This window comes from Artemia sp. Qi Xiang Cuo, chromosome 2 (genome assembly GCF_049724085.1).
Source record: "Artemia sp. Qi Xiang Cuo chromosome 2, ASM4972408v1, whole genome shotgun sequence".
Lineage (NCBI taxonomy): Eukaryota > Metazoa > Arthropoda > Branchiopoda > Anostraca > Artemiidae > Artemia > Artemia sp. Qi Xiang Cuo.
Genome location: NC_142795.1, coordinates 24,962,873 through 24,982,097, shown reverse-complemented (window position 1 = coordinate 24,982,097; position 19,225 = coordinate 24,962,873). Strand labels below are relative to the sequence as shown.

The 19,225-nt window shown below is 35.1% G+C and overlaps 1 protein-coding gene across 1 annotated transcript in view; it reads left to right on the top strand.

Moving 5' to 3' along the window:
* The window catches only part of Tango4 (transport and golgi organization 4), an 85,940-nt gene that overhangs the window by 40,141 nt on the left and 26,574 nt on the right, over window positions 1-19,225 (top strand). Inside the window, exons 3-6 of the mRNA XM_089108027.1 lie at window positions 917-1,056; window positions 5,191-5,268; window positions 8,153-8,331; window positions 10,360-10,509. Of these exons, the coding sequence (XP_088964153.1) occupies window positions 917-1,056; window positions 5,191-5,268; window positions 8,153-8,331; window positions 10,360-10,509 (547 nt within the window). The remainder of the gene's footprint in view (window positions 1-916; window positions 1,057-5,190; window positions 5,269-8,152; window positions 8,332-10,359; window positions 10,510-19,225) is intronic.

The following is a 19,225-nucleotide window of genomic DNA, read 5'->3' as shown; positions in this document are numbered from 1 at the left end:
CGATCTCTACTCGACAAAGCTTCTCAATACCTTGCACAAGCGGCAAAGTGATCCAGTTAATCTCCCGTTGCGTTACTTTACCTAAATAGTAAACCCGGCCTTAATTCAATTATTAAAAAAAAAATTGTAGAGGGGGGGGGGGTGATGTTCCACTTTCTGCTTTTGGAACTGCCGCCACTCCCAAATTAAGGCTCTAGATCCGTGATTGTTTCTCGTGAAGATATTTATTGTGTATTAAGGGATAAGGCTAAGTGAATCTTCGACTACGCTTCTAAAGTCGATCAACCTCTATAGCGTGTCAAGAAACCACCGCTTTGGGCTATTGGCATTTCAATGAGGGTATTTATCATAGCCTACAAGACACGTCTTATTTGGTTTTCAGTATTGTATTGTTTCTATGTAGGGGCTGGCTTTTTTCTTGAGGGACAAATTTGTTTAATATCTCGACATTTTAAAAAAATTATCAAAAAAGCGTTAAAATTAAGAGTGCCCCAGGAGAAAGGTGGTGAAATATAATATATTTTTTTATAATAGCATGATACTTTTTTTGTAAAAAGTTTCGTCTCCACCTTCCACTCCCTTGCTTAAAAAACTGAAGACTAACCATACTGTTTTTTTTTTTTTTTTTTTTTTTTTTTTTTTTTTTTTTTTTTTTTTTATGGTACTCTTGTCCTATTCGGCTTTCAGGCTGCAATAGAAGGCCAAAAGCACATAAAAAGGGAGAAGTTTTGTTTAAATTAGTAGAAGATGATTTGTTACTGGCAAGAATGGTCAAACTTTCCCCTACTACCTTTCTTTGAAAATCCAATATTTCCTTTGTTGGTAGAAAATTGTTTTGGCTCTTGATAAATCCAAGCACTGAAATAGAATTTCTGCTTATCTTCAATTTTTTAAAATAATAAAATTATTGTTCAAGGATGAAATTGATGAAAGCTGTCAAAGCAAAAGATCAGTATGGTCCCGTTTTAGGAGAAGTCAAAAAACAGAAATTGAGTCAAGTCGAAGGTGAAAAACTAGCCATAAAAGGGCTAGAGACTTTGGCTATCAAAGGCCCAGGTGAGAATATATTGGATTGCTAATTTTTCCAGAAACTTATTCTTATTTCCAGCATTTCTGTACTCGAAACTAGGATGTAAGGGCCTCTAAGATTTTCCCTGAGAAAATCCTCGAAATAAATCTTATTTGGAGGATTTTCTCAGGGAAAAATCAAAGGGCCTGAATCTTCTTTTTTTTACTTACTCTCTTTGGAGAAAATCCTCCGCATCCATCATCAACTTGGTCCATAATTGACCTACAAGGCCGTGACCAGGGAGGAGGGGTACCGGGTTTAACCCGCCCCCTCCTCCTCCTGTGATCATTGTACGGCTCGTAAAAAAAAACAAAAAAATGCATATAAATAAATTTTTGATGCCATTTGTAGAGTTTTTTTGTACTCTCCCCCCCCCTCCTACGAAAAAATTCCTTGATATACCCTAGTTTATATTTATTTGCCAGGATTTTGTATTTCTAAACAATATGACCCCTTTTTTGTTTAGCCTGACCAAATGGTGTCTAAATTTTATCTAGGTTAGAACCATTTTAGAAGCAAATTTTTGTAGGTCTTTTTTTACCCAAAAATGTTCAAGTTCAATATGGGTTTTAGTTTCAAAAATAAAAACATAAAAATATACTATATTTTGAAAGCAAAAGAATATGCCAGTCTCCGAAAAATTTCAGGCAGAGTAAAATAAACCTCATCTTTAATTGAAGTTTACGTTACAATGAAGTTTAATTGAAGTTTACATTATAATGAAGTAAATGAAGTTTATATTTCAGGGTAGAGAAAAATGAACCTTGTCTTTAATTAAAGTTTACATTATAATAGATTGAAACTAAGATAGTTTTGAGTTTTTCTAATTTTTCCTAGTGACGCTTTACTTCTTTTAGTGCTAGCTGTCTAAAATTCCGTTATACCCTTGCTAAAGTGCACAAGTTTCTTTTCTTAATCAGTTTCCCATCCAGCGTTTCACAGAAAAGTGGAAACAGTGTTACAATTTCATGGTTCAGGCGAGCTAGGGTGAAATAAGACCCGTCACAAAATCAGTTCATGCTGCCCAAATGTAAGACAAACCCTCATTTGAATTCTTTTGTGTATTTTAATATCAGTGTTTTTTAAACAGTAATGCTGTATTCCTTATTTTATTGTTAAAAAAGTACCATTTAGTCTGGCCTTGGTCTTGACTGTGATTGATGTTTTTGGTAATAAATGATTTTCAAAAGACTCAGTAGATATTGACATGGGCATATCCTTTGTTTTTGGCTATCTTAGTAGCTTTTAAGCGGCATATGCATTTTGGGGCTAACTCCAGCTGTAATCTTAAATTTTAGTATTGCAACTCAGTTGAGAGAATTAGCTTTGCGAACTTTTTTGTTGACATCTGTCGCTAGGATTGTAAGAATACATTATTTCTTTATTTGAAGTTAATTTTTTGACTGAAACAGTTAATTCTTCACACATTGTTGTCTACCAATAATACCTTTAAGAGGAACAGGAGGATTCTGGTTTAATTCTATAATTTTAATTATATAAGTTATATAAAAATATATTATAATATAATTATATAACTTATAATTTTAATTATACAAAATAATAATTTTATTAGCCATTTAACCAAAAACACTGCAAGTTCCCTGAAAGTGAAAAGTAAGTGTTCAGCTCCCTTAATTGCTGGGGAAAAGGTGATGGAGAAAATACCTCCTATGCCCTAATCTATCAAATTTTCATTCTTTACCCCCTTCCTGAAGTTGCAGTTTTCCTTTTATCATTTTTTTACCTCTTCCCATTTCATTTAGGAACGACTTGATTCTTGTTTTGTCTTAGATGGATGGCTAAAAGCACATTGTTTGATAATTCCTCATCCTTTATCTGTGAAATGTGGCCTATCCGTCTTAACCTCTCTGTCATTATACCCTTGAAAGTGTGATTTAACCACTCATACAGTTTATTGTCTTGTATACGGTACGATACAATTTCCTTTCTACAGAAATCAGGCTAATGGCTTTGTAACTGTCTATCACACCCAATCTTTTCACCTGTCTTGCAAAGGCTTTTAAGTATAGTTTTCTAAAACTCGCTAGGAATTTTTTCCTTTCAAAATCATATTCATGTTCTACAGTAACTTATCTCTAACCTCCAAATCACGGTTTCACAAGACTAATTTGCCACGCAACCAGCACCTGACGCCTTATTTTTTGTTTCCAATTCTTTTGGTACTACTTCTAATTCTTCCTTGCAAAAATAATTTCACTTACAAATTGCCAAAATCTTTTTAACCATTCTCTGTATAATTTTCTACAACTTTATCATGGTATAACCCTTTCTAAAAATGTTTCACTCTTTTCTTTAACAATTTCCTCATCAATGGCTGACTATCTCCTCTTGATTTCTTCACATGCCAGTACAATATGTTACTATTATGGTGTTGTCATCTTCTGGATCCTCAGCAAGGTTATCCAGGGCCTCCATTTTACGTTTACTTAGCTCACATTTTAGTAGCCTCTCTACTTCCTTACTTTTGTCTTATTCTCGTAAGGTCTGTCTCTCAGATTCTCTCTTCTACCAAGCTTAGTTGGTTTTTGCTAATAATCCTAATTTTATTTCTAACTTTCTTCCCTAAAATATCTTTTGCTACTTCGCAGATTATTTTTCCGAAATTGTTCCATTCATCTTCTGCACTTTCAAATTCTAAACTGTCCAGATTCATATCCAATTGTTACTGGAAAGTTGCTCTCAAATTCTCATCATGAACTCTATTAGAATTGTAACTATTTGGAAGGAAGTTATCCTTCCTAAGTTTAAGCTTTAAATTAACTATAGGCACTACAAAATGGCAGTCCTTATTATAACTACAATAACAGCACCCCAATATACCCTAGGCTCCTGTTTTGGAGACCAGTAGACTGCATTCGGAGACTAAATTTGTACCAACGTTGGCTGACATTTACTCAGATTTGTAGGGCTTGATACGATAATAGTTGTATACGGCCTTGATACTTAGGGGAGAGAGGGGATGAAAATCTGAAAAAAAAAGAATTTTGCTTACTATTGACGCATTTACCTGGTGCGGGGGGAGGGGTGGTAGTAAGGAAGAATATCAGGAGAGAGGGGAAGATTCTGTTCGCAGACTATTTTTCCGAGATTGTTCTATTCATCTTCTGCACTTCCTAATTCTAAACTGTTAGGTTTCATATCCAATTGTTTTTGGAAAGTTGCTCTCAAATTCTCATCATGAACTCTATTAGAATTGTAACTATTTGGAAGGAAGTTATCCTTCCTAAGTTTAAGCTTTAAATTAACTATAGGTACTACAAAATGGCAGTCCTTATTATAACTACAATAACAGCACCCCTATATACCCTAGGCTCCTGTTTTGGAGACCAGTAGACTGCATTTGGAGACTAAATTTGTACCAACGTTGGCTGACATTTACTCAGATTTTTAGGGCTTGATACGATAATAGTTGTATACGGCCTTGATACTTAGGGGAGAGAGGGGATGAAAATCTGAAAAAAAAAAGAATTTTTGCTTACTATTGACGCATTTACCTGGTGCGGGGGGAGGGGTGGTAGTAAGGAAGAATATCAGGAGAGAGGGGAAGATTCTGTTCGCAGACTATTTTTCCGAGATTGTTCTATTCATCTTCTGCACTTCCTAATTCTAAACTGTTAGGTTTCATATCCAATTGTTTTTGGAAAGTTACTCTCAAATTCTCATCCTAGACTCCATCAGAGTTGTAAGTATTTGGAAGGAAGTTATTCTTCCAAACTTCCAGAGGAGAAGTTTGTGTTCGGTTTAGGTTTCATGTAAGTTTCAGGCTAATCGGAAAATTTGGCCCCTTTTCGAGCTCCCTTTGTTAGAGTAGTGACCAATCTCAATTTCCGACAAAATTAGCATCCTGACAAATTGTAATAGTATTAAAGTCTTATTTTGTATTTCTTTTTTCATCGTTATTTAAATATTTAATTGTTTGGAGTTTGGTATTAGTGTGTTTAGTAAATGCCATTGAATAACCCCGTTTGCACTTCCAAGATTCGTTGACTGTCCCGGGTAAGTGAAATGCGTGTACTGTTTTACTAATAAATGTATCTATATATTTATCTGTCTAGTAAACTGTCTTACTTCATAGTGTTTTAATTTTTTTCTAAATTTAGATCTTGCAATGCCGGCAGGAGGGACTCTTCTTCCATTTGCACCTGGTGCTCAAGGAGGTTCAACCGCGGCTGGTCAAGGTTTGAGTTCTTACTCTTTTGCTTTTTTTGTCTCTGTTGTGAAAAAAATAGAAAACTTCCTTTTATTGAAGGCTAAAGTAGAAAAAAGTAACTAATATTTGAAACCGATAATTCCAGTTGGTCTTCAGTGCCTAAAGAAAATAATATAAATTAAAAATTTACTCGATAAGAACAAATATTTACAAATTACAAGATGCGGTACAGCAGCTCATATATTGTTAATATCAATATTAATGATAAAATTAATATTTTTCATTAGCATTTAGATTGTTCAAATCTTAGCAGTCATTCTTTATTGATCTTAGTTTTGCTTTAAACTAATCTTTTGAAAAGAAATTGCTGTCTATAGTGCCATTTTTAAATAAAAAGAGTTTATATTATTAGCTAATTATTTAATGTTTAAATAACTACAATTATTTAATATTTAAATAACTACAATTATTTAAATTGCAATTTAATCAGATAATTATTGTATTTAATGATAAACGAGTCATAGTATTTAGATTATTCAAATCTTAGCTGCCATACTTTATTAACCCTAGTCTTGCTTTTCAATTAATATTTTGAAAAGAAATTGCTGTGTATAGTGCCATTTTTAATTAAAAAAAGATTGGATTAAAATAAAATGTAATATTTTACATCTTCATATGCAGGTTGATATGGCAAATGTACCTTTTAAAAAGTTGCTTCTCTGGGATATTAAGACGACTGAACATCTACAGCAATTTACGAAAAGATTAAAGAAGTATTCATTGGGAGGGGTGGAAGAGGAATCATAGTTCGTGTCGTCTTTTTTTTTGCTCATTAGAGTTATTTAGTTGAATTTATGGATACTAATTGTTGTACCCGTCCGTCCTAGAGCTTTTTTTCTTCTTGGACGGCTAATTGTTAAATAATTGATTGGTGTATTGTTTTTTAATAAAGTTCAATTCAATCCAATCCAATATGATGTCATATTTAAGTGACTTTGCTACCTGATTCCCTAAACGCAATCCTTACAATGTCGTCATAAACTCGTTTTCAGACTTCCTTGAATTATAAATAAAGAAAAAAAAGGAGTGAGTGCTCTAATCTTTTAAATATCAGTTCTAGTAAAATATTGAAGTCTAAAACGCAAAAACGACGAAAGTATATCTTCTTAGAGAAGTTCAAAATTCTTTGCATCATCGCGGCATAAGAACCGAAATAATAATCCAGGTTTTTGTAAATTATATTGAATACACATCTAAAATTCTTTTAGTGTCCTTCAGTTTTCTGAAAGTTCCATGTTGAACAATATATTGTAAATAATCGAATATTCAATGGCAACTCCTCAAAATACTACTACTACTAACAACTCGCTGCAGCACCGAGCCGCCTGAGGCCAACATATATACGCACGGTCCTTCTCCATCCCAATCTATACAACGCCTCCTTATTTACACTCTCCCAAGAAGTTGCCATTTCCCTTACGCCTTTCCTTATGACATCCTCCCACCCCAACTGGCGACAACCTGCTTTTCGTTTGGCCCTAGACCGTTGGCCGACAAGGACAATCTTTGGAATCTGCAAAGATTCCAAAGTCATCTGCAGAACGTGCCCTAGCTATCTCAACCTTTCTCTCATTATAGCCCTAGAAAGTGGGATTGAACCACGCTTTTCGAACAGCTTACTGTTTGAGATTCGGTCAGTTAGTGTGGTACCCAAAACTGTCAGTGGGTAATTTCTCTGGAAAACATCTAGAAAATCTTCTTCCGTTGTTTGGAGTGCCCATGCTTCAGAACCAGACTTCACCACTGTCATTACCATAGCCAGAGCCGTTCCTATGGTTGATGGTTTCCAGGGAAAATTTAATTACTGCCCCCCCCCTCTTGACTCAAATATAAGCGAAAAAGGCCGAATCAAAGTAAACAAATTGGATCGTAGTGGGTAATTTCCAAGCCACTGTACCCCCCCCCCCTCCCACCCCACCCCCAAGCCGCGGCGCCCGGGACAGGAAAGGAGAGCTCCATTAAGCCAAAAATAAGCAGAAATAAAGTCAAATAATCTTCCAAGCGTAAAACGAACAGAAACTACAATAAATAACCAAGTCAAACTCAAAACGAGCAGAAATCAACATGATTAGGGCTGATAAACCCCATGTCTTCTCAAGACCAGAACATAATTTGCACTTTTCTTTAGTTAACTTTTTGGCTTCTTTAGTTTCTCTGCCTAAGTTAGAAAAAAAAATCTTTTTGTAAGGTTTCTATTATGTATATTTTTAATACCTAAAAACGTACATATGCAAGACTGGTTCAAATAACCTAACTTGTGACATTTCACTTTACTTTTATAATTCTCTAGAACCAGCGCTTTACTGAAATCATAGCTTTATTAAGATTTTTAGATCTGCATCCCACAAAAGGGCTTTCTGTTCCAAATCCTGTTTTGTTGTGTCGATTTTGGGTTTCTGAAAAGCGATAATTTTCCAGAATTCTACTAATATTCGGAAATATCACGAGTCAGTTTATTTGAACCAGTTTTGACGATAAAAATATATGTTGCACGAGCTGCGAAGCAATAAGTCCTGTTCGCTTTAAGTTTCATTATAGAAGAACTGTATCACATTTTATGCATACTCGACGGAAGGATCAAGCAGGCTACCCATTCTGCAGGATGAGACGACGGACTCTACAAAAAAAAGGTTTTGACCAATAGAGTGCTAGTGGTGACATGACAACATTTTGTAGTGACACAAGATGGCGTTATGCCTTTTTGCAAAAGAGCCGACATTTAGCCTTATCCTTGACAGATTAGAAACCTATTATCCCACCCTTTATGCATCTATTTAACTTTTAACCGCACACAGTTTCTTTATTATTTGTCTGATTTATAGAGATGAATAATAAAAAACGCTTTTTTACAGGAAATGCGCCTGGTGGCGCTGTTGCAAATAGAAAACCTCCTGTAATGCCAAAACCAGCTTGGCATCCTCCTTGGAAACTATACCGGGTTATCTCAGGTCACCATGGATGGGTACGGTGCATCTCTGTGGATCCAACGAATCAATGGTTTGCTACTGGATCGAATGACCGATTAATTAAAGTAAAATAGTCTGTTTGTTTTTCTTTTCTTGTTTAAATTAAAAGCTATGACTGCGTAGATATAACGGCCTCAAAAACCGCTACCTCACTTCATACGCTAAAGTTTGACTTTTTTCTACCAATGCCTCAACACAATATCTTAATATAAGAGCAATGTAACAAAAAGTTAATTAATTCTTTTGCAACGCCTCACTCAATAATGGCTTTAAACAGTAAAGTTTTAATAATTTTTCACTTAATTTTTTTTTTTACTTTTAGCAGCTACTTTAGAACAAGTTTTAACTAGTTTAAACTTTAGCACAAGGAACTAGGGGTGAGAGCAAATTTTCACTTTCATCTTAATAACCTGTTTTTCAAATTTAATCTTGTTTTACAACTGGCTTTTAAATGTAGCTTCCTTTGTCTGCTTTACTTCATTTCCGTTTTTTTTATTATTCCCCTTTTACGAGTTTCTTAATTACTGTTCTTCACTTCAAAACTTTTTATTTGGTTTGGTCCATAACTGATAAATATCATGTAATTTGGGTGTACAGTTTGCCAAAGGAATTGTTCAGGGGGACCCCCCTTAAGTTCTAACTTTTCCGAAATTTATGAGCACATCTTATTCGAAAAGTCAAATAAAATTTGTTTTGTATTATTATTTTATCTTTTTTTTAATTGTTACTTGCCTGATTTAGCCGAAGTAGTTTTGTATAAAAAAGAAGCAAGTTCAAGGAAAATTGGCAGAATTGTTGTGCCGTTTACTTAAACATTAGGCTGTAGATTTTTTTTCTTCTGACACCTGACTTACAGTTTGTGGACTTACGGGAAATGTCGCTAGTGAATGAGCTTGTTAATATTTACTAACGCCTTAAGGGGAGAGGGGGATAAACGGCAGAAATTAAGCAAAACATATTATGGATATAATATGTATAAGATATGTATATAATATATATAGGGGAGTTTCTTGTTTTTGAAGTAGCACAAAAGTTCTAGATAAAGCTAGATAAATCAGCTTTGTCTTTGTGTAGATTTTTTTTTATAGATGCGAGGAATCTCACAAACACATTTTGTTAAACTATAAGCGATTAAAGCAGAGAAAAATGGCAAGTAGCTTCAGAAAAAAAATCTTCAGTCTGGCTTTAATTTTTCAACATGGTTAATTCAGCCTGGTTAAACCTGGGTTTAATTAAATATCTGCTTTAGAATTTGACTAACCTGACAAGAATAGACAAATACATCATAGGCAGCACCATAGCACTGCCTATGTGCAATATCACTGCGATATGACTTCAGTGCATTTTTTCTCCCTCTCTTTTGATCAGGTGCCATTTTTCGAAAGTAATCGGAGAGCAACTAGCCCTCCTCTCACGCCCTTATTACGATAAATAAAAGTTCAAATAGGGATAAAATCCTTTTAATAGACAGTGATGATGATAACAGTGATAGAAATTCACAAAAATACCAGATATTTCGGTGACATATGCAGTGACCGTCATCAGTAGTAAAAGTTTCACTACTGATGACGGATTTGAACTTTTATTTATCGTCATGGAAAGGCAGTGTGGTTTTCGAAATTATCCACGCCCTTATTAGCTAACTGCAAGTTACCAATTGTTTATACATAAGCTTTATTATTCACAAAAGGGGCATGATTTTATCCTGGTTGTCGGGAAAGACCAAGGTTATTAAATTGAAACTCAAGAAATGTCAAGGGGGATGTTGAACTAAATCAACTGACACTATGTGCATTCATGTATTTCAAGTGGGTTTATCTGTAATATCTCAGGAACGGCTAAAGGTATTAAGTTGAAACTTTAAGGGCATTTTGAATTTAATTAAAAAGGGATGTTGAGCGGGGTGTTTGAACTAATTTTTCTCTTTGTGTGACATCATCACTTATGTATTTTGAGTCAAAAGAACGTAACTCTCCCTTTTATATCGCTAGCGCACTTGAAGTTGTAAATTCATCTGTCGTACTATCCACTATTACTTAATTAACTAGATAAAAAAGTAAGAATGTAAAAAAGAACAACTTATTTTCTCATAGATATGGGACCTTGCCAGTGGTGTCTGTAAACTGTCATTGACTGGTCATATCAGCGCAGTAAGAGGCTTAGCAGTGAGTGACCGTCACCCTTATTTATTCAGTTGCGGTGAAGACAAGCAGGTTAAATGTTGGGACTTGGAACAGAATAAGGTGAATTTTACTCATATTAGTTTCTAGTTAAGTTTACAGTAAATTGTTCATAAATATTACATGATTTTTTTATATACTGAATTTTTTGGAAGCTTTTTTGGTACTGAATCATAGGCAACACAATACCGTTGCCTAAGTAAAGAGCTATGTGGGCACAATGTATTTTTTTTTTGGTTTTAGACTAGGCCACTTTGTATCGAAGGAGTTGTCGTGGAAACTTCGAAAATGGCTCATTCGATTGGAAATCGAAAGGGCTGGTGCCCTTTTAATAGTCGAAAGTGATTGGAGGGCAACTAACGCCCCTCCCACGTCCACCATTTCCCCAAACACAACAGTTTTGAGACTACCACTTTGTTCAACGTAGTTGAAAGGTCCGGAAATTATGTCTTTGAGGATGACCACCCCACAGCCCCCAGGGAAAGGGTTGTAAGTTATTCCCTGGGGGTATATAAGGTTTGTATAGAAAGGGTGATCGTATAAACTTTGGAGGGGGCTCGTTGGATTGGTAATCGGAGGTTCGAGTGCCCTTTTTAAGCTTCAGAGCGATCGGAGGGTGGATACCCCCCCCCCCCACATACACACCTGATTTTTCTGAAATGCGGCTGATAGAAATTTCGAGATGGCCATTTGTTGTCGTAGAAACTTCAAAAAAAGCTCATTCGATTGAAAATTGGAAGAACCATTTTTAATAGTAAAAAGTGATTAGAGGGCAACAAGCCTCCCCCACGCCCATCAATTCCCAAAACACATCTAATCAGAAATTTGATATTGCCATTTTGCTCATCGTAGTTGAAAGGTCTGTAAATTATGTCTTTGAGGATGACACCTCCCCCCCCCTCTCAGAGCCCTTAGCGCAAGGGTTATAAGTTATGCCCCAAGGGCATATGAGGTCTTTATGGAAAGGATGGTCGTAAAAACTCTGGAGGGGGCTCATTGGATTGGAAATCAGATGTTCTAATTCCCTTTTTAAGAGTCAAAGTGATCGGGGGCAACCCCCCCCCCCCCACATCGTATTTTACAAAAATCCATCCGATAAAAATTTTAAGATAACCATTTGCTCAAAAATAGTCCAAAGATTATATAATAAGGCCTTTGGGGTGGACAGAATCCCCCAGAGTCTGGGGTAAGGGTTTTAAGTTATGCCCCAGGGGCTCATAAGGTTTTTATGGAAGGGATGGTCGTGTGAACTTTAGAAGAGGCTCATTTGATATGAAATGTATAGTTATAGTTCGTTTTTAAGAGCCAAGCATGATGAAGAGCAGCTAGCCCCCTCCCTGACATCCTCTTTTCCCAAAATGTATTCAATTGAAATTGTGAGACAGTCATTTTGTTACCAATATTCCAAAAAACATATAAAAATAGTTTTAGGGGGAACAAAATCCCCCAGGGCTCATTAGCAAGGGTTATAAGTTTTGCCCAGGGTATATAAGGTTCATATGGAATAGTTGGTCGTATAAGATTTGAATCGGATGGAGCTTGTTTGATTGGAAGTCGGAAGTTTTAGTGTCCTTTTTAAGAGTTAAAAGTGAATGAAGGGACGTCAGCCCCCCCCCAAGCGTATTATTCCCCAAAACATATCCAATCGAAATTTTAAGAGAACTATTTTGTTCAGCATTGTTGAAAGGTCTAGTAATTATGTCTTTGGGGATGTCGACCTCCCCACAGTCCGCAGGACAAGTGCTGTAAGTTAGGCAATTAGTTCATTGTTTACACGAAGTATATGTTATTGAGAAAGGTATGCAAGTTTGAACTCTACTTACCAAGAAGACGAAGGGCATTCAGGTGAGCCTTTCGGAGAATTAAATAAAAAAAAAGTTTTTTTTTAACTGAAAGTAAGGAGCAACATTAAAACTAAAAACGAACATAAATTATTCCATATATGAAAGGGGCTGTCCCCTCCTCAACGCCTTGCTCTTTACACTAAAGTTTGACTCTGTCTCACAACCTTATTTTTTAAAACAATAAAAAACTTTAGCCTAAAGAGCGAGGCGTTAAGGAGGGGACAGCTCCTTTCATATAGGGAATAAATATTTATTATTATAATAATAGATTGTTGTTATTATAAATTATCACATATCGTGTACGGAATCAATATTTATTATTATAATAATAAATTGTTATTATTATAAATTATTACATATATAAAGAGGGTTGCCCGCTCCTCAACACCTCCCTCTTTATGCTAAAGTTTGAATGTTGTCCAAATTCTTTAATAATGACTCCTGATACACAAGGGCCGTTTAATTATAACAATACGCTTTTATTAAAAGTACTAAAAAACTTTAGCTTAAGGAGCGAGGTGTTGAGGAGGGGGCAACTCCCTTTATATACGAATAAATCAGTAGACAAAATCAGGGATTTTGTTGCTCATTTTAATTGTGTTTTTTCTACATTTTATCACTCTATCCAGTCCATGTTTTCTTCCTTATTGCATCATGCTATTCCTCAAGTTCTTCAGCCAGTCCATATATTGTCAATATCTTGTGGTGATATCTATCGGGCTTTAAAGAGGATTAATAAATCAAGTACTCCCGATATGGATGATCTGTGTTACAATCAATTCGCCATTAAGTGTCCATTAAATCACTAATTGTGTCTACTGATTCTGAATCATGGATACCAAGTATTCATTAAGTGTCCATTATTCTGTATATGAAAGGGGTTGTCCCCTCCTCAACGCCTCGCTCTTTACGCTAAAGTTTTTTATTGTTTTAAAAAATAATGTTGAGACAGAGTCAAACTTTAGCGTAAAGAGCGAGGCGTTGAGAAGGGGACAGCCCCTTCCAGTGATTTAACCGAACCCTAAAGTTCCCTTCACGTACGGACCCTTTAAGTTCCTTTATTATTCAGTATATGAAAGGGGCTGTCCCCTCCTAAACGCCTCGCTCTTTACACTAAAGTTTTTTATTGTTTTCAAAAATAAATTGTGAGAGAGAGTCAAACTTTAGCGTAAAGAGCGAGGCGTTGAGGAGGGGATAGCCTCTTTCATATACGAAATAATTTTTGTTCGTTTTAAGTTTTAATATAGCTCCTTACTTTCAGTTAAAAAAAAACTTGTTTTTTTATATAATTTCTGAACGTTTTTGAATTAATGCAGTTTACTTTTTTTTTTGGCTAAATGGCCTTCTGGAAATTTTGATCTGACGTAACTTAAGAATTAACTTACGTAACGAACTTCTATATTCGTATATTTTATTACGTATATTATGGGGTTCGCCCCTTCTTTACGCTAAAGTTACTTCTTTACGCTAAAGTTCAAATTTTGTTCCGATTCTTTTAGAATGGCCCCTTAATCACAAAGGCCGTGAATTAGAATAAATAGTTCTGATGAAAATACAAAAAAAAAGTTTAGCGTAAAGAGCGAGGTAATGACTAGGGGGCGAACCCAATTATATACATAATAATTTCTGTTTGTTTTAAGTTTTGATGTTGCTCCTTACTTTCAGTTGAAAAAATTGTTTTTTTTTTTAATTTAATTTCTGATCGTTTTTTTAAAATAATGCTGGGAAATCCGGCGCCCGCTCCATAGGAATGTGCCTTTCCCCATAAAAAGTTCCTCTATGGAAAGATCCTTCCATGTAATCCTCCCCCCCCCCAACTCCCAGAAAAAATCCCCCTGGAAATTTTAGTATAATTCCCAATAACCAATACTAGGCCTTTATGTAAACGTTGGGCAAGGTTCATAGCTTATAGACGATACCCAGGGACTGTGAGAGATCAAGTCTTCCTCAAAGACATAGCTATTGTATTTTTCGACCATGCTGAAAAAAATGCCTATCTCGAACTTTTGATCGGGTGACTTTGGGAAAAAAATGAGCGTGGGAGGGGGCCTAGTTGCTCTCCATTTTTTTGGTCAGTTAACAAGAGTACTAGAACTTTTAATTTCCGTTCGAATGAGCTCTCCCACGATATTCTAGGACCACTGGGTCGATACGATCGCCCCTTGAAAAAAAAAAAAATAAATAAAAATGCAACAGTGATCTTTCTTCTGGCAAAAAAAAAAAAAAATACAAATTCTACATTTTTGCAGATAGGAGCTTGAAAAGCTGAATCTGATGGTGTGATTTTCATTAAAGTTCTGTGACTTTTACGGGGTGTTTCCCCCTTTTCTCGAAAATAAGGCAAATTTTCTCAGACACGTAAACTTGATGAAACTTATATATTTGAAATCAGCATAAAAATCTGATTCATTTGATGTATCTATTGGTATCAATATTCCTTTTTTTAGAGTTTTGATTATTATTGAGCCGGGTCGCTCCTTTCTTACAGTTCATTGCCACGAACTGTTTGATATTTTTTACTAATTTGATATTATATTTGAAATTTTAACTAAATCAAAAGACGCTATGTGCATGCACATTGTCAAAAAAGCGTATCTCGAGAATTGATTTGTGTATTAAGTTGGAACTTTCAGAGAATGCTTGAAGGGGAAGGTCATCTGACCAAAAGGCAATATGTACACACTACTTCTAGTTATTGCTTAATTTACTACTACTACTACTACTGTTACTACTTCAACTACTACTTCTGTTGCAGCTATTTGTAGGGCTAAGAGCATTGAGATGAAAATTTCAAGAAGTATATGAACATACAAGTTATCAAAAGGACATATCAGCAATGTCATAGCAATGGTTAATTGTATTAAGTTGAAACTTCCAGGACTTGATGAGAGGGATGCTCAAGTGACCAAAAGGCAATAGGCTAATACTACTGCTACTAGTTGTACTACCGCTATTTAATTGTAATGCTACTACTATGACTACTATTACAATTGTACCTAAGGGCATGAATGTGAAATTTTCATTGAATTTTGAGGGGGAAGATGAACTGAATCAGAACACGCCCTCTGTATGCAGGATGTCAAAAGGGTGTAGTAGCAATATCTTAGGAAGAGTTTGGTGTGTGAAGTTGAAACTAACAGGGCTTGTTGTGAGGGATGTTGAACTAACCAAAAGAAAATGTTTAAAGGAAAAAACTATGCATGCAGGTTTTCAAAAGGGCATATAATCAATTTCATAGATAGCACCACTCTATTATAGCTAGAAATATCATTGAAAATTTTCAATGATATTTTGATTATTTTGATATTTAAAATTCTCGGGCCCATTCATTTTCCACACGCATCCAGGCAAAATTTTGAGACAGCCCTTTTGCTCAGCATAGTAGAACGGTCCAACAAATATTTTTTTGGGATATTAGGCATGTCAACCCTCCACAATTATGCAATTGGCCCATTATACTTTAAAACTAAATGTTGCTTTAAAATAAATCACAAGGCATTGTTTTGGTTGCCAATAAGACACCTCAGCAATATATAGAGAACGACTGGGGGTATTAAGTTGAAACTTTTGGGGATATTACTATTACTACTTCTGCTCTTACCATTTAAATAATTAACAAGAGTTTAAGTATGTCCAGGTTGTCGAAGAGTATAGATAGAATCTTTTGGAAATGGTATTAAATTTTATTTTTCAGATCAACTTCAGAAAAAAAAATTAAATTAAAAAATACTGTTTGTGTCAGGATTAAAAATTGTTAAAAAAGTTTCTCCAACATACAAATAGCAACCCATACAATGTATTCTTATAGAAAAAAACTGCAAAGATAATTAATATTATTTTTTCCATGAAAACACTATGTCAATAAAAAAACAAACAGAAACTATTCTAAAAAACTGTTTCCACAAGACAAGTTATTAAAAGAAAAGTAAAGAACTCCAATAAACCAAAACTGAACAGATATAAAGTCAAACAATCTTCCAAGCATAAAACTACCACAAACCACTATCAATAAAAAAATGAAACGCAAAACGAACAGAAATTACAATAATTAGCCGAGTCAAACTCAAAACGAGCAAAAATTAACATAAGTACGGCTGATAACCCCCATGCCTTCTCAAGAGCAGAACACAATTTGCGCTTTACTGAAAACAAAATACGTTTGAAATGTTTTCACTTTTCTTACTTTCATACACGAAAAATTATCAAAGCCTTAAGGAAGAAATGTCAGTATATATCAATTAAAATGAAATCCACGCTTTTTTTTTTTTTTTTTTTTTTTTTTTTTTTTTTTTTTTTCTTCAGTAAAGCGCAAATTATGTTCTGGTCTTGAGAAGGCATGGGGGTTATCAGCCCTAATGATGTCAACTTTTGCTTTTTTTTTTTAGTATAGACTGCTCGTTTAAACTGCTAATTTGTATGTTTTAGTATATGTATACATGTTTAGAGATTTTTTGATTCTAAACGAAACTTATTTTGAAGAGTATTCATTTTTTCATATAGCATCTTTTCAATGTTGTTAAAAAATATAATTTGTTGATAAGTGTCTGTTAAAGTCATAGGGAACGTACATCTCAGATATTTTGAGGTAAAACTAAATTTCTTATAATTGGGACTTTGGAAATGGACAAAGTTGAATATATCAAAATACTACTACGATTATCCAGTGTTGAAATTTTCCAGTGTTGAAAAAGTAACATCAACGTAGATAGAAAAAAGAAAATAAAAAAACAATTTTTAGAATTAGCCCTAACTTTCCAAAAAAATTTTTCGGCCGCCGTTGAGAGCAATGTATTTCAAGTTAAGTTTTGGTTCTGCGAAGGACAACATTAACAACAAAGAACGATGGAATCTAATATCTTTGAAGCACAATTTTGGTATGCTTGCTTCATTTGTTAGAGTATTTTTACTACTTTGAATTGAAATATAATTGTAATTGGTTTGAAAACCGTCATAACTGAATTGCAGTTGCTTGAAAAAACTACTGTAATTGATGATAATTGAATTGCAATTGCTTGAAAATGACAAGTTTAATTACCTGATTGTAATTAAGAAACAAGTTTAATTACTACTACTACTACTACTAACAACTCACCATAACACTAAGTAGCCTGAGGCTAACAGCTACGCACGATCCTTCTGCATCCCAATCTATTCAAAGGCTCCCTTTTCACATCCACCCACGAAGTTCCCATTTCCATTATATTTTTCTTTATGACGTCCTCCCACCCCAGACGGGGACGACCTGCTGCCCCTTTAGCCCTAGATGGTTGGCCGAAAAGGCCAATCTTCGGCAATCCGTCATCCTTCATCCGCACAACGTGCCCTAGCCACCTCAACCTTTCTTTCATTATAGCCCTAGAAAGCGGTATTAAACCACATTTTTCGTATATCCTATTGTTTGAAATACGGTCAGTCAGCCTGGTACCCAGAACAATCCTTAAGCAATTTCTCTGGAAAATATCTAGCAGATTTTCATCCACTTTTCGGAGCCTCCATGCTTCAAAGCCATATTTGACCACTGTCATCACTGTAGCTTCTAATATTCTAATCTTGGTTTGCAGACTTATCTTCCTATTCTTCCAAACTTTTTTTAACTTGTAAAAAAACACCCTGAGCCCTGGCTATTCTATATTTAACATGTTCACTGCTCCTACCATCTTTACTAATATTACTACCAAGGTAAGTAAAGCTGGCCACCTGATCAATCTTTTCATTACCCAACGTCAGCTTTTCATCTTCACTTATTCCTAGCCATAGTGACTTAGTCTTCTTAACATTAATTTTCACACAAATTTTAGAACCCTGAACTCGCAAAACCTCTAGAACCTCATTCATTTTGGTCACACTTTCTTCTAGGATGATTAAATCATCAGCATTATCCAAGTCCAGGAAACTTTTTCCTACCCAATTGATTCCGTGGTCTTCCATTGCCTTTCCTGTGCTCCTTAAAACAAAGTCCATCAAAATAAACCATACAAAGGGAGATAGAACACAACCCTGCTTAACTCCTGATTTAATGCAAAACCAGCTGCTAACCACATTGCCTACCTTAACCACAACAGTGTTATTCTCGTACAAAGTACTAATACCTTTAATGTATTTGTCTGGTATACCATACGAGGATAAAACCTTTACCAAAACTCTTCTATCAAATGATTCGAACACTTGCTCATAATCTATGAAACTGAGGATCAAAGAGGTTCGAAAGCTTTGCCACTTCTCAATTATTAACCTTAAAGTGAAAATCTGGTCGACACATCATCTACCTTTTCTAAAACCGCACTGTTCTTCTCTTATAACTTTGTCTGCAGCATCTCTCAGTCTAAAAAGTATCATATGACTAAGTAATTTGCTACGTGCAGAGACCAAGCTAATGCTTCGATAATTACGACACTCATTCTTATCACCTTTCTTATACAGTGGTTTAATTAGGGTTTTCCTAAAATCGCTAGGTACTTCCCCTTTTTCGAAAATCATATTAATAATCTTCAGTAACTTATTTCTAACCTCTGAGCCACCATATTTGAGAATCTCATTTACCACCCTATCAGCACCTGGAACCTTATTATTTTTAAATCCCTTTAGTACTGTCGCTAATTCCCCCTCCCAAAACAAATCTTCCTTCACATCCAAGGTATAACAAACTTTTTTATTTTCCTCTATATTTTTTCCTGCAATCTCGGTTTAGCAAATTCTCAAAATGTTCGGCCCATCTCACTTTATTTTTTTCCTTATCGCTAATTGTGACCCCATTCCTATCTTTAACTGGGCCAAGTCCGGATTGACTACTACCTCTCAATTTGTTAATGTGCCAGTACAATATTTTACTATTATGCCGTCTAGCTGCGTCTTCCAGATCCTCGGCATTTTTATCCCTGGCCGCCACGTCACTCCTCCGGAGTTCATTTTATATTGCTGTCTCCACTTTCTTTACA